This window comes from Lineus longissimus, chromosome 17 (genome assembly GCF_910592395.1).
Source record: "Lineus longissimus chromosome 17, tnLinLong1.2, whole genome shotgun sequence".
Classification (NCBI taxonomy): Eukaryota; Metazoa; Nemertea; class Pilidiophora; order Heteronemertea; family Lineidae; genus Lineus; species Lineus longissimus.
The window spans coordinates 13426028-13441567 of NC_088324.1; the positions used below are offsets into that span (position 1 = coordinate 13426028).

The 15540-nt window shown below is 40.8% G+C and overlaps 2 protein-coding genes across 2 annotated transcripts; both read right to left on the minus strand.

The window, feature by feature from the left end:
• Positions 1-201: 201 nt before the first annotated feature.
• Positions 202-10983, minus strand: LOC135501033 (uncharacterized). The gene is made up of 20 exons (XM_064792752.1): positions 10629-10983; positions 10445-10491; positions 9888-10067; positions 9324-9533; positions 8839-9001; positions 7243-7478; positions 6937-7068; positions 6248-6469; positions 5887-6015; positions 5667-5690; positions 4980-5109; positions 4606-4658; positions 3588-3770; positions 3146-3355; positions 2570-2747; positions 2044-2285; positions 1722-1853; positions 1213-1443; positions 907-1035; positions 202-591 (listed from the first exon to the last, which is right to left on the minus strand). Exons 1-20 carry the CDS (start codon positions 10705-10707, stop codon positions 532-534), a joined length of 2970 nt encoding a protein of 989 aa, XP_064648822.1. The 5' UTR covers positions 10708-10983; the 3' UTR covers positions 202-531.
• A 246-nt stretch (positions 10984-11229) lies between these two features.
• LOC135501850 (deoxyhypusine synthase-like) lies at positions 11230-15390 on the minus strand. The gene is made up of 8 exons (XM_064794229.1): positions 15298-15390; positions 14473-14683; positions 14041-14202; positions 13208-13426; positions 12592-12678; positions 12034-12243; positions 11813-11938; positions 11230-11605 (listed from the first exon to the last, which is right to left on the minus strand). Exons 2-8 carry the CDS (start codon positions 14674-14676, stop codon positions 11513-11515), a joined length of 1101 nt encoding a protein of 366 aa, XP_064650299.1. The 5' UTR covers positions 14677-14683; positions 15298-15390; the 3' UTR covers positions 11230-11512.
• Positions 15391-15540: the final 150 nt, after the last annotated feature.

Sequence of the window (15540 nt, forward strand, 5' to 3'; positions counted from 1 at the left end):
TCGCGGGTATAGCTCAAGAGTGACTTTGGGAGAGAGTGTCATCAGAACTGAGACGCCAAGGTTTAGCAGTCCCTCAACCAGTAAAAAAAAATTTCTTGCCTATCATATCCGCTTGATTGGAAATCCCAAACGAGAGCATTGCCCCAGCTAAATCTAGCTCAGTGGCAATTGATAATAAATGAAAGCATCAAAAGACTGCAATTAGGAAGTAAATTAGGTTATGATTACTGGTAGTTCAATTAGAAACTCTTTAAAGGGACATCTTGGCCGTGGGATTTAGGTGGCTAGGAGGATGATATCCCTGCTAGCCACCATGCACAACAACATGTAGACCTCTAATGAATTACTCTATTTGTGTTTCAGGGCTGTTATGCAAATGACCAAAAACGTATTACGGTACCCATAAATTTGTTTTTAATTTGGTTTTTGTCATGACAAAAACAACTGGTTGATAAAAAGTAATCAGCCAACAGGCAAATGTCAAGGTCACACTGGCCAGATATCTTGGTCAAAGTCTCATGAGCCAGACATCTAGGTCAAGGTCACTTCTTCCTGATTCGGGTCATCCTCCTCAGCATTTGACTGGTCAGGCTGAAAAATGGAAGTGGTTACTTTCAAAGGGAAAATATAGAAAAGGTTAATAGCAAAATCCGGCCTTTGACTGTGGCTATTATCACCAGTTGATTGACCAATTTTGTAAAGAATTTTGCCTAAAAATAACTCTGATTAGAATAAAGAAAAACAATTCTGAATGATATGATGACATGCCTGTCAGCAAATCAACATGTTTGCATCAGTATCGGCAGAGGTCTGTGGAGCAGCCACCTCAATATCCAACAATAACAAGGCCAACAGAACTCCGTGACGGAGACTGAAATAATACCAAAGTCACCAAAGACTTCATACCTTTGCTTCACGCTTTTTGTCCCAGAATATCTCTATCAACATGATGAACATCGCGATGAGGAGGCCCACAAAGAAAATGATGAAAATCCCACCAATACTGCCCATGGATTGAGGCTTCGCTGGAGGCATCTGGAAGAAATATTTTCATGGATTCGAATCATTGAATCATCACACTGTGTACAGACTAGCATAGAGATCGATACCATCTAAACTTCACCAAGAATAGGACAGCTTGGTGCCCTATGGTTAACAGTGAACAAAACGTTTGTCTAAATCGCCACACAATTTGATGATGAATTCACCTACCATTTCTACATCTGAGTAGGACTTGCTTTCTTCCTCTTCCTCCTCAGCGAGCCTACACAGCGAATGCCACCATTTCCTCTTCAACATATCAAGACTTTGGTCTTCTCGAAGCCTCAAGATTGCCATATTGATTTCATTCCTGAGGGGGGAACCTTTCTGGAGACCAAAACCATATCGGACACTATTCATTAGGTCACCAACTTGCATCACATCACAGGGGCGTTGACCAGCCTGAAAAAAGGTGCGGAGTCTTATGAAGAGTGTGATGCTGCAATGAGGGACCAACAGAACTTGGTCAGGACATTATGGTGAGTCTTCACCAGTATTTGACCTACATAACATGTTTTTGTGTATTACTGCATTGACCTACACAATCAATGAATATCAAACAAAGGCCAGCAATTTTAATCGCAGGTTGCAGTGACAAAATCTCTTGTTTGCACAGTACTTTAACAACAATGTCTGTTCAAGTATACATCTTTTGGATGACAGTATTAGAATACACCTACCACATACTCCGCATACTTTGACTCGGTAAGCAGAGCATATTTTTCTTTTCGCACTCTTTCCAGGCCCTCGGTGAGCGAGGACACCATCGTTAAAGGGTAGGACTGCATCCACTTGCCAGCACGATGATAGATCTGCAAGCAAATACAACATGAGGTGTGAAACTGAAATGGGTTTCGTACCCCTGGCAGCTAGAATGAGTTCCTCCATTATTCAGTAGGAGGCTCTCTTAGTCCTTCCACTTCAAACTGTCTGAGTACCTTGTCTTATAGGAAAGAGTACCATCAGAAGAAAATAAAACTCCAATTCAAGCTAACAACATACCTGAACCCTACTCGTCTTGAAGAATTCTTGAGTCGATCCACCTTTCATCGCTCCAAACTTGATCTTGTGTTGTTCCATGAGGTCATCAAACGATGTGACCTTTGGGATCTTGACTGGGGCAGACTCATAGATGCCACTCCTCATGATGCCACTGACGTAGAAGGCAAAGATGACCAGGCAGAAGATCCACCAGACAAAGAAGAGAACCAATGCGGCCGCTGACTGTGGTCTTTTGGTATAACCTGCAAGGGGAATAATACCGATTGGAACCAATTTCTCACACCCAAGGGCATCTACAATGTTTTTAGACTGACTGAACTGAAATCAGGAATACACTTAGACTTGAAATTGATACATCGCTGCCTTCTCATGATGATCAATGACATTGCGGCTATGGACAAGCTAAGCTAGGCTTGATGTCACACATACATGCTTGTACATGCTAAGACACACAGAAGAAGACACATTACCATCTACCAAGGAAGCATAATACAAAGCAATCATTCTTGATTCCAAGTATACCCACCCTGGAGTGTAAGGCCGCCAATGACCATCCAAGTACAAGCCACGAACCCAAAGGAAAGCTTTTTCTCCCCACCATCCTCACTCTTTTGGTCTCCGTGTTCACTGACTCCTCGCTTCACTGACTCCACTGGTTCCTCATATGGGTCAAACAGGTTGATGATGAAGAAACACCAGGTCACCTTATAATTGAAACAAGGAAGATATCAATGATTGTGTGGATAGATGTTGGTTACAATAACTGAAGATGCTACCGTGCATTCTATCATTATACTGAGTGTTCTATCATTTGTCTGTGTGTTCTATCATTTGTCTGTGTGTTCTATCATTTGTCTGTGTGTTCTATCATTTGTCTGTGTGTTCTATCATTTGTATGTGTGTTCTATCATTTGTCTGTGTGTTCTATCATTTGTCTGTGTGTTCTATAATGCTACTCTGTGTCATGTCATTTTACTGAGGTGTGCGTGGCAGTTGAGACTTTTTCGGAATAGAGTTAAATTCGCTGCTGTTGTCTCATCAAGACTGCATTGGAAGAGGGTCTATTTACAGGCGCAAATGCCTGCACCAAAGATAAACTTACTGCACTTGCAGCCAAAATGATGCAGACCCAGACACCAGCTTTGAAAGGCTTCATCATAACAGAAGTATCCACCGGAAGGGCTGATTCAACGATTGCATCTGATTTCTTCATCAGTATTGTGATGCCCGAATGCATGAATGGCTTAGTCATGTCAATTTTCTGTTCTCTCTCTGAAGTGATGGTCAATGCACCTGCAGCCATGTCCGTTTTCTGGAAGTAAATCAATTACGCATTCTCAAAAATGTTCCCTGCAGGCCATTTCACAATCCTGATAAAAGCTAATAGCTTTGTTGCATAGATAAGCCCAGTTGTTCTTCAGAACTTTTAGTACAGGTACCTAACTTCTCAGAGTGAATATAAGTCACATGAAAGCTCTACCCTTTCAAGTGAAGAAAAACTATTCCCAGCTCTTCTTGGCCGCAGAGGAAAGCACATGAATTACCCTATTGACCAAAGCTTGTACCATTCCACCATAGCTCTGATCATCTCTAACATCCAATGCGTACATCAGACCAGTCTTCTCCCTAATTCCATCTAAGACATCTTTGATGAATCCCTCATAGCGGTCATTTCCTGTCAGTGTTTGCGTTACCTCATCTTTGATCTCCATAAGAAAAGGTTTTTCCTGAAAAATATCATCAAAACGTGTTCTTCTGAAGCTGCTGCTGCTGGCTTTAGTTCAACTTGACAATGTGCATTATTGTTAGAGTCCCCAGGCAATAAACTACTGCCCAAGTTGCATTGTCACAGATCTTTTTGACTGCCACCCACTGTTGTGCTAAAATCTCAGTGGGCACTTATAATGGCGTCGCGAAGTGAGGAAACCTAGATAGCTAACAACAGAACTGTGGCTGGCAGTCCAAAGATCTGTGATTTCAATCCCAGGGCAGGAAACTTTTTTCTGTACTTAATAAACACAAAAGACTCTTTTTTTTATTGAACCACCAACTACTGCTGACACCTATTACTGTCCTTCATTATACCTGGTGTCTCCATACCAACAGCATGTGTTACCGATTACTCTGTCAAAGGCAAAAAACACTCCTTCTACAATATTTAAAAAAGTTATGTGGGGTGCGCTGCAGCATAAATGAAACAAGACTACCAGTCGGAATAATAAAATACAAATGGGAATGAACATGTACCATAAATTAATATGATCATCAATAATCTATCATCAACTAATTGGCGAGCTGTCACTTCCATTAATTGCCATGTTTAGTGTCTTTCAGTCTAGCTAATTATCTCCAGGGCCATTTCTATTCTCTATTTTCACAGCCCAATGGTATTGAATGCAAATGCAAAGCCACCCATGTCAACTCTCCCAGGCAAGAATACATGCCAGTTGGCCTTGAAATCACGCATCAAAAGGATTTTCATTCAAGGTCTTGAAGGTCACGCAACAGTTACATAATTGGGTTCAAAAGGACTGCGCAACGATAATGGAATTCTTGACTTACCAGGACCGCTGTGACGCTAAGAGTACGCTTGCTCCCAGCTCGTCTTACTCTTTCTGAAAACATGATTTTGAGAGGTAAGACTAGGAACGTTAAACAAATAAACAACACTGTGAAGACTTAACAAGACTCAACAGGCCATATCTATACCCTTACAAAACAAACGAGGCAACCAAGTTTTATTTATATTGATCAAACACTTTTGAAAATGTCATCTAAATCCAACCAACAAAGGGTCTAAGGCAGATCTCCATCTTCTTAATAATCCACTACATCCAGCAAATTGGTTAACTGAATCTACCAAGATTGTTTAAAGCAAAACTTCTGAATTCACAACAAGTTAGCAGTTCTTAGTCATAAGTCAAGTTAAAACTCACCAAATTCTTCCTCTGCTGAAACATACACTAATCCAAGTTGGAGGAATACAAAGAACAGAAGCACATGCCGAGAGCCCATCTTTGCCTCGATTCCGACTCCGCCACACCAGACAACAGAACTCAGAACAGTATTTCAGGTACTTGGGTATGCTATATCATTTAGGGGCATCAATGTTCTCACAGACAAGCTTAATTGACAACATTTTATCCAACAGCATTCCAAGTAATATAGGCAAGACATTTTGATGTCATGTTTCCAGACGCACTCACACTATTGTTCAATGAAATATATTTTTTAATTTTATGGCTCAATGCTATAAGAAGAGGCTCGCTACCTTGTCCAGGGACACCAAGCAACTCCAAAAGTTAAAAATCTAACTTTGTAATTACGAAAGCAGCCTCCCAAATTGTTTCATTCATTTGGCCTAACTGGCCTCGATGCTATGCTAACCATCCCAAATAGCCATTGTGACAGATGATGTACAGATGCAGTAGCACAGTTCCAATACAGTACATGTGCATGTATATTCAACAGGTGTCTGTCTTCGGAACAGAAATGAAAGAAAAGAGACTTTTTTCAAAGATGAATTTTATTGTTCCGCACGCCTACATCAAATTTAGATTATACAGACAAAATCAACCGGCATCTTCAGCCATTTAGGTCAAGGCCAATGTTTGCAGTGTCACTGGTTCATTCTTTCTCTCCTCAGCCTGAAAAAAGCAAAGAGTGAATGTTGAAGAGTAGGTAGAATGCACTGCTTAGGCAGGTAAACTGTTTTCCAAAAGATTCAAGACGTGGTCTACCAACTCCTTAATTTTCCAACTCAAACATCTAACTTGTCATACAATAAAAACCAATACCAAAAATACTTGTGGGTCGCAGTAATCAAGATTTGAATTACCTTACCTGTGCCTGGCTACGTCTATGAAGGAATATCTCTATTGCCATGACAACCATTGTGCAGAGGAGGCCTACGAAGAATGTGATGAATATCCCTCCTACGCTGGCCATGGACAGAGGTCGCGATGGCGGTGTCTGCCAAAATTATTAATTAGGTTTAGAGCATAGTGTTAGCTAGTTGCTCCTGATTAAGCTGTCTCTTGAAACAGTCTGCTCGGTGCCAGAAGGACTAACCAAGAGTAACTATCATTGAAAAAAACAAGATCTCTCATATTGGATGGGGGCAACATATGTCAAAACAGGACAATCATTCATTTTCAACAATTTCTTCAAAACAGCTGCAATCAAATAAAATAATGCCACCTACTGTTTTTGCATTGCCTGACTGGCTCAGCTTCACCCCGTGGCATTCCGATTGCCACCACGACCACTTCTTCCACAGCAGCCCAATGGCCTGGGCTTCACGAAGCTTCAGGATTGCTAGGTTGATCTTCTCCGTGTACGGAGAGTTCATCTGGAGGCCGAAACTGCAGCCAAAACTGTTCAACACGGGACCAACTTGCATCACATTGCATGGCTTCCTGGCCGACTGAAAAGTGAAGAGATACATGACTTCTAACTTCATTTCAATAACAAAATTGTGAAGGAGTATCATCATCATCATCATCATCATCATCACAAAGCTTGTGTTCTTGTAAGCATCATCATCTTGTAGCTCTGTGGAGACCATAAGCCATTCACACGTCTGCAGTTGCCAGTCATGTCTTGTGCATCCCATCTCAACTTATGCCACGTCTTGTTCAGTGCGTGTCTTGGAAGTTCCCCAGGCCCCAGGATTGCGTTAACCTACGTCTTCTTCGGGTTCCATCTTCCTGCTGGAGTCCACTGCAGAACTTTGAGGGAAACTTTTCTCCATCCTCAAGACATGGCCAAACCAGTTCCATCTTCCATATTCGAAAAAAAGTTTTACGTGGCCAGGTATCAGTAAGAACTGAAAGTTAGGTTTAGTCTGAAATAGTCAGTTTTCAGGGTGAGCATGATATTACTCATACTGACCGCATATTCCACAAAAGGCACCTCAGCCAACAGAGCATATCCCCCTCTTCTTACTCTCTCCTCACCCTCGGAACTTGTGGCCACCATCATGGAGGGGTTAGCGGACATCAGCTTATAACCCTGCACATAATTCTGCAAGTCAAACATACTTAGATATTGAAATATGTCTCATAGTTTTACCAATGTTGAATCAGAGAAAAAGTTGCAATTAGACAGTGTAGAGGAGATAGAAGTTATAAACTAGCTCTGGAGCAGGATCGAGCACATACGTGGGGGAAACTCTCATCAATATTTAAGTAAAATCACCTTGCTCTGCTTGAAGAACTGATAGGTGGACCCTCCCTTCACTGCTCCAAACTTGATATCGTCTTGTTGGACAAGGTCACTGAATGTCTCGACCTTGGCGACCTTGACCTTGGTTGCTTCGTAGATGCCGCTCCTCAGTATACCGCCGATGTAGAAGGCAAAGATGACCAGGCAGAAGACCCACCAGACAAAGAAGAGAACCAATGCTGCTATGGACTTGGGCCGCTTGGTGTAACCTGCAAAATTTTCAAATTCTTCTTGGGCACACAGATTTGTTTCAAAGAGCAAGCTTCCGACCCAAAAGAAACTGATTTTATGAAATATACAAGTGACCATCAGAGTGGTAAGGTGGAAACATTGTGAGGTCATCATATCATCTTGAAAATAAGAAGTTAAGTACAGTAGAACCTCCCCTTGCTGACACCTCTGCCAGGCGGACACCTCCGCATTACGGACATGTTCGTTCAGTCCCGATTTTTTTCAAAGTCATTTGCTTTAACCAAAACCTCGGTAGGGCGGACACCTCTCTACTCCGAATTGCGGACACGGCCATGGTGACTTTTTGGTCCAATCACCTCACAATTACGGACAGTAAACAAAACCAATGGCTTCCCGTGTTCCCGTATGTAGTCGATTAGACCTAATAGGTGTGAAGTTTGCGTAATTGATGAACATAGACGCTAAGTTCAGTAAATTACATGGTGGAGTGAATTTAATGTCTGTTGCTCTCCTAATTAAAACAGAATGTATTGTTTAATTATCTTCACTGTGCATCACATTGCCAAGCTACTGTATATTGTAACATTAATTGCAGTCCATTGAGTTGTTTATCCCCTTGTGCTCTAATTACAAAGAATAAAGCTTGATGTGTGGTAGCTCAATCAAATGCTTCTATACAACTATAAGGATGTACGCTGTCTATGTAGTATGTAGTGTGGGAACACAACCTGCATATATCAATGTTGGCAAATTAAAAATATTACCTCCACTAGAAATGCAAATTAGCTCATTTCAAGTTCGCATAAAAAATGGCTATTATTTGAAGTAGTTAATATTTATACAACTAAATGGAATATATCAATGTTGGCAAATAAAAAATATTACCTCCACTAGAAATGCAAATTAACTCATTTCAAGTTTGCATATAAATGGCTAATTATTTTAAGTAGGTAATATTTATACAACTAAATGGAATAATATGTAGGCTTCACGACCCCCATGTTCATACACATTAATACATTTTTTTGACAAACTAAATGGAATATGGAATATGCAGGCTTCATGACTCCCGTGTTCATACACATGAATACACCTTTTGGACAATAATGGCATAACCTCCCTATAAAGGACACCTCTACATTACGGACACCAACGCCCTGTCCCATGGTTGTCCACAATAGAGAGGTCGTTCTGTACACCATCTTGTTCTGTTCATAACAAGTGGCAGCATATCATCACCAAAACCAAAAACAATTTGGCGCTGCACAGATCCCCTACCTCTCCAGTTGGTCCTTGTCTTATCTGTACAATCCACATATTTTTCTGTTTAGTACAGACCGGGAACACTTTGATACAATAGGAGAAATTGTCACTCACCTTGTACGACTAGACTGCCCACGACCATCCAGAGACAAGCAAGGATACTGAAATGAAGTTCCCTCTTTTCCTGGCCCTCTTTCTTATCCTTCTTGTCTGCCTGTTCACAGATAGGTCTCTCGTGGGGGTCAAAACGGTTGATGAGACAGAACAAGCCAGTCACCTGGATAAGAAACCTTTGGTATTGATAACTGATAAAGGGTGTACATGGCATTTGAAAACAGCAAGTCAAGTCCTTCAGCATCAGGAGTGCTGACTTCAAACTACACGTATTTTAAAATACAATGAAGCAACTCCAGTGAAGTTTCAACAGAGATTCCTGAACACACAGCATAGTATAGCTGTCATACACTGTCATCTATTCTACACTAGCACCAACTGTGCATGGTGACGCTGTCTCCTTTATTACCAAGTAGAAACCTCTCTAAGAACACTTACCCAAAAGCAGGCCAAACACACATTGTCCCTTTTGAGGGAATACTCACCGCAAATGTGGCCAATATAATGCAGGCCCAAACAGCGGGTTCGAATGGTTTCATGACAACAGATGTATCGACAGGTGGCAGTACTTCTACGATGGCATCCGATTTCTTCATCAAGATTGTGATGCCCGAGTTCAAGAACGGCTTGGTCATGTCAATCTTCTGTTCTCGTTCCCAGGTGACGGTCAGTGCGCCTGCCGCCAAATCAGCCGTCTGCAATAAAAAATCCAATAAAATTCTATAATTGGTTTAGCTAAGAATGTTGGTGCGAGGCCAGGGTTTGGAGGTTACCAAAGAATTACAATCAAAGAAGTATTTGAGGAATACACAGCGGCCATATCAAACATAAGTTTACCAAAGAAATTAAGAAACTTCAAAGACTGTTGTCAGACCTGTCATTAAAAGGCTCACCATATGTGACAGAGCTGAGCTTGAGACTGAGGTGAAAGACATTTTGGAAGTCAGTATGCAAACAGAGGACTACTTGTTTCACATGCAAAAGACCCTTTATTAACATCAGATCAGAGCAAATGGATGAACAACTTTGTCACAATTAGCAACACTTACCTTATTGATGAGTTCGTTAATCATGCCACTATAACTGAGGTCATTTCTCACATTCAGTTTGATTGTGAACTTCAGACCAGTTTTCTTGCTGATTTCCTCAAGAAGGTCCACGAGAAAGCCCTCATACTGGACATTCCCCGCCTGTGTTTGGTTCTCTTTCTCCATAATGAATGGTTTCTCCTGGAAGAAAAACTTACAAGTTTGTTTACTGTGTGTAATCCGAATCAAAGGGCAAGATAGATTTGGCTTAAAAATGCTATCTATTCACTCCCAAACCATCTCTGATATTAGTCATTTAGATTGTAGCAACTAACAGGTATGGTCTTCACAAGCATTTCTCTCCATATATCACGATCTTTCAATGACAATACCTTGGCAAACTGATGGATAAAGCAATAAGAAATTGCGAGGGAGATTATCCAACAGGCTACCAACAGAACTAGCGTCCAAGAAGTTTCTGCTAACTTGAAGGTCTAAACCTGAATAACTAAATTATCATTGGAAGCTAACACAGGGGGGAGCTGAAGAGTACAACAGAAGTGCATTGTTTAACTTACCAGCACTGCAGTCACCGAAAGGGTGGGTCCTTGTCTCTTCACCCGATCTGAAAAAGGCAATAGAACAGATGGTTTAGGAAAATACCCACATTTTGAAATCGCCCTATGGGGACAAAGAGCCAATAACCTGTCAATTTCGACATGCAAAATACAACAATAAAAGTAATAATGGAATGAAACTTACCAAGACCTTTTTCAGCCGAGACCTGTTGTAATCCCAACTGGAGGAACCCAATCATTAGAAGCATGTACAGGGAGGCCATCTTTGACTCTATTCCGACTCTGCCACTTCACTGACAAGGAATTAACACAATATTCTAGGTCTGATAAAATACTGGCAAACACATTAATCATGATGCTAGTAGTGCACTGTCCCCTAACGAAAACAGGCCACACACATTTCTGTTAAGTTTACCATTGTGCATTAGCTAGGCTATAGTATATCAACAACACTCCAATACTTTTCTTCTTTTGGCCTAATAGCCTACAATGCTACCCATCCCAATGAGTAATGGAAATAGAAAAGACACTGCTGCAGTAGAATAGTAATCATAGACTAATAAGGGGTGATTTGAGCATCACGTTTTAACCCTTTTCAAATGCTTGTGTATCAGCATCCCAATAGGTGGTGTAGATGTCATGATGGTCAAAAAATATGTTATGGCAGTCAAAAAGTATGTCATGTTGGTGATGTCAAGACCAAGACAATGTTGTTACGTCTCTGCCTCAGCCTAGTCTTGTCTACTAACCACAGGAGGATACAAAGTGAACATAACTGCAGACAATTCAATAAATATCATAATACATGAGATTCAATGTGTTTATTTACATTTTATTCATACATGTACCACATTTTCAAATAAAGATAATAATAAGAGAGACAAGACTTCCAATACATTGCTATTCCCTCCAGAGAAACCAGAGTTTATATGCTAACTTCAGGTAGCGCTATTTATCAAACCTTTCAGCACTTAAACATGCATTATTAATATCGTAAGATGAACAAAGAATCTAATGGAAGATACATGTATCCTTGTGTTCCATCCTAAACAGGTGTTTCCTCCCGAACTAATCTGACAAGTCCTTCTTATTTTGATGGTAATCCCGAGCGAAGGTTTCCGCCACCAGTAGTGGGAAAATAATCGAATTTTCACCATAAACCTGAAAAGATACATGCAGAAGTATTGGCACTGGAAACGCATCATGCCTTTAGTTCGAGGGCAGAAATAACAGGCCTACTTGAGACTTCTGCATGTTCACTAAGGACAGTATTAGCTCCAACTCTGAAAGACTGATTCCGCTGACAGATTGGCTTCATGTTTAGAGTTTTCATCAGTGATTATTGATATCAAAAGAACTTATATTTACCTTGACTGGGGAAGCATCCATTTTGATTTTGCCCCAAGACACTGCTTCATCTGGCCTTGCACCTGAATCACTTCCATCAAACTCACTGGCTGTGTTCACAAAGACCGAGAAATTTGCTCCATTCCGCTGAAAGAAAGAGGAAAGAATATAATGCATGCACTATAAAGAGATGGGGGGAGGGAACACTATGTGGCAGAGGTCTATACAATTTTCATACTCACCATGAGATTTGTATTACAGATGTGATGTTTGATCAATCCACCTCCCAGGATAATCATACCCGTATTCGCCGCGTGCAAAGTCTGGGAATTGATCAACCGGATGTCCGAGACGATATCCAGGACAAGCCCCGGGTTGGACACCGAGTGGAAATAGAGCATGTCACCGATAGAACCATCTGTAAGGGCAGGACTGTGCACAGGAATGTTATTCTGAAAGAAGAAAATATTCATATTTGTCACAAGAAAAGGATGATCAATGGCAATGAGAGTCTATGCTTCGAACTTCAAATCTCAAGGAATATCCAGAAAATCAAACAGGCTACCTGGCATGCATATTCTATTCTTTACAAGTACTCACAACCTATTCTTGATGAAAACAAACTTCCTATTTATACATAAACTTTTAAAGGCTGAGACAGCCCACATTTGTTATATCATTGATGCTGAAGTACATCTTCTTTGCTATGACCAGTGGTATCGCGGATCAGTACAGTTTCACCATCACACTAAAAAGCCCATGTCACACTTATTTCAGCCAAAAGGATCTTGTAACAGTACCTTAAATGCCCAGTAATACACTGAATCTGGGTTGTCAATTTCCTTTCCTAATCTGTGTATCATCTTTGACGGTGTCCATAATGTACCCTGGAAATGAGAACCAAATTTCAATTCATGATAAAGGGATAAAGGTTTTCTCAACCTCTTTTAAGAAAAGTTTTGGCTGTTCAATTGATATCAGGAGTAAAGTTATCAACTCAAAATGCACATTCATATGGGGCAGCAGTAGCGCAGTGGAAGAGAGTCGGCCTCATGATCAGGAGGTCGTGGGTTCAACTCCCGGCCGAGTCACTGCTTAGTTCCCCTACTGGTCGAGTTCAAGTGAGCACCTTCTGGTTGCTCCTTGAAACACCGGATTGATTTCTGTGGAGACCGGGGTAATAATATGATATCCCAAAGCACTTTGAGCAAGAACTATAGTGTCACGGAATTGCGCTTTATAAAAGACTCATTATTATTTATTATTATTCAGGTTTTGTCTCTGGCTATCTATCACAATTCATTAAAAGAAAAATACATTATGCAGTATTCCGAACACAGAAGCAGCTCCAGCTGCCCTACATTTCCTATAAGCTCTGCTATAACATTTTTCACAATTCAATGCAGCTGCACTCACATCAGTATTCTGTTCCTCTAACATCTTATCTAAAATTGGTATCAGAAACTCCTCGAATTTGACGTAATTGTCATTAGGCACAACCAGGTTTCCAATCCTGTTGAATCCCTTTTTCCGTAACTCCTTCCCAACCAGATCAAACCGGCCGAGGTAGGTCGGAGCAAGACACTTGATGAAGTCTTCCTCAATGCCACCAGCGGTTGCCACAATACAATCAACCTGAAGACAATGATGCCTATTATTTACATGACATTGTTATAACTCTCTGAAATAGTGTTTTTTCATCAAAAGGACACCAGACTTGTCTCGATCCAGATAAATGCAGATAAATCCGTGTATCTGAGCACTCTTTACCCCCAGATTTCTGGGCTATTATATTTACATCTTATTCCTTTCTTTGTTGGGAGATTTAGGACTAACATTTCAGAATACAGTACAACCTCTCTATTGTGGACAACCATGGGACAGGGCATTGGTGTCCGTAATGTAGAGGTGTCCTTTATAGGGAGGTTATGCCATTATTGTCCAAAAGGTGTATTCATGTGTATGAACACGGGAGTCCTGAAGCCTGCATATTCCATACTCCATTTAGTTTGTCAAAACAATGGATTCATGTGTATGAAAATGGGGGTCGTGAAGCCTACATTTTACATATTCCATTTAGTTGTATAAATATTAACTACTTCAAATAATTTGCCATATGCGAACTTAAAAAAAAAAATTTATTTGCATTTCTAGTGGAGGTAATATTAATTTGCCAACATTGATATATGCAGGTTGTGTTCGCAACCCAAATTTGACCCCTGTGAAATATCCTAATCACTGTCTCTTACCATATTGTGCTGCACCAGGAATCTGATGGTGTCTCGCACACCGCATGAGATCATATTGGATGTATAGCCAAGGTAGATGGTACAGTTGGTTGGATCTCTTCCGGTTGGGTCCAGATTGTACTCACAGGCTCCCTCTGGTATTGCTTTCTTCTTACACTCAATCTACAAATACAAATATCATGAAAACTGGCACAAACTTTGCTCCTGTGGAGTTAATCCAAAAGATTCTCTCTGCGCCATCAGAAAAAGAAGCTTTCAAACCTCCGCAAAGACTTTGTGGCGCCTCCTCAAGGTTATGACCATCTTTAAATTGCAAATCTTCTGTATTACCAAGAATGAATAAAGTCCGTATGTCTCAACTGACCAGATGTCGTGATCTTATAAATTTTTTCTAGGGAATAAAAACTATCTCATATTTCTGATAATATGTACCATTTTGTTGATTTCTTCCACAGCCAAACCAAAGTTTGTCGCTTGAAAGCCAGAATATCTGAATGTTTTTAGTAGTTCATGATGGTCTACACCCTGGTTGAAATCATAACCTTTGACAGTCTCTGAACCCTCAGGCATGGCTTCACTGTGGACCAGGACAGCATCAACACCCTTCGCTGGGACTTGGTTCTGTGTAGGATCCATTGTAAAGCTGAAAAAGGTGAAGAAAGAGAAAGTTTTAGGCCCCTACTGCCAAATTCATATCGTTCTCTCATACTCAAAACAAAACTGTACGTACTCCAAGGTCAAGTCCTTGCATTCGGGGCAAGGGCATTCTCAGTGCATGCCCCTCGAATGTGGAACTCACTGGGCCATGACCTGAGGAAAGAAACTGACTCCATCACCTTCCAAAAACATCATGTACACGAGTGACCACATGACCATGTCACCATGCTCATGCTGACACGACAGTCGACAGAGTGCCCAGGCCCTGGCCCCCTTAGCCGGGGCGGAGCAACTGCAGAATACCTGGGACACTCTATCTGTGCTAAATGATAGGAATGTGTACATAATGTACAGAGGGACACAGTGTACATAATGTACAGAGCTACTACTGTCCCGGCTATTCTGTAGTTAGACCGCCGGGCCAGCCAAGCCACAGGCACAGGGCCCAGTCAGTCAGACAGTGACAGACCAGATATGGCAAATTTAGGCCTATCTAGTATCTTCAGACAGATTTTCTTATTTCAAAGATAATTTTGAACTAAACATAACTGTCACGATGGAATTAACCTTTACCTGTTTATTTTAATCTTAGTTACTTACTTCGAAAACTCTAGAGGAATGAATTATGAGTACAAATGTGACAAAATGAAAATTTCACAACACACTGACACATTCAAATTTCCTGTAATGTAAATGAGGACGTACCTTTTGGTGTTTTGCGCCATCTACCGCCCGCAAATAAAACTAATTTGTGCTGGGGACCATCTCAGGCAAAGAAAAATATTTCGGTGTAACAAAAATCATTGTCCTCAAAATATTTCATAATATTTCATACTACATCAT

Bases quoted from the DNA above. Each gene is read 5' to 3' on its own strand.
- LOC135501850 (XM_064794229.1), bottom strand. From the start codon at position 14,676: ATGGATCCTACACAGAACCAAGTCCCAGCGAAGGGTGTTGATGCTGTC. The intron at 14,203-14,472 runs GTACATATTATC...TTGTATTTGTAG, and splicing joins TGGAAGAAATCAACAAAATG to ATTGAGTGTAAGAAGAAAGC. The intron at 11,939-12,033 runs GTGAGTATGAAA...TCTTTCTTTCAG, and splicing joins TCTGTAATACAAATCTCATG to CGGAATGGAGCAAATTTCTC.
- LOC135501033 (XM_064792752.1), bottom strand. From the start codon at position 10,707: ATGGCCTCCCTGTACATGCTTCTAATGATTGGGTTCCTCCAGTTGGGA. The intron at 9,002-9,323 runs GTGAGTATTCCC...TTTCTTATCCAG, and splicing joins TTATATTGGCCACATTTGCG to GTGACTGGCTTGTTCTGTCT. The intron at 5,110-5,666 runs GTGACACTGCAA...AGTACCTGAAAT, and splicing joins AGGAGAGAAAGAATGAACCA to ACTGTTCTGAGTTCTGTTGT.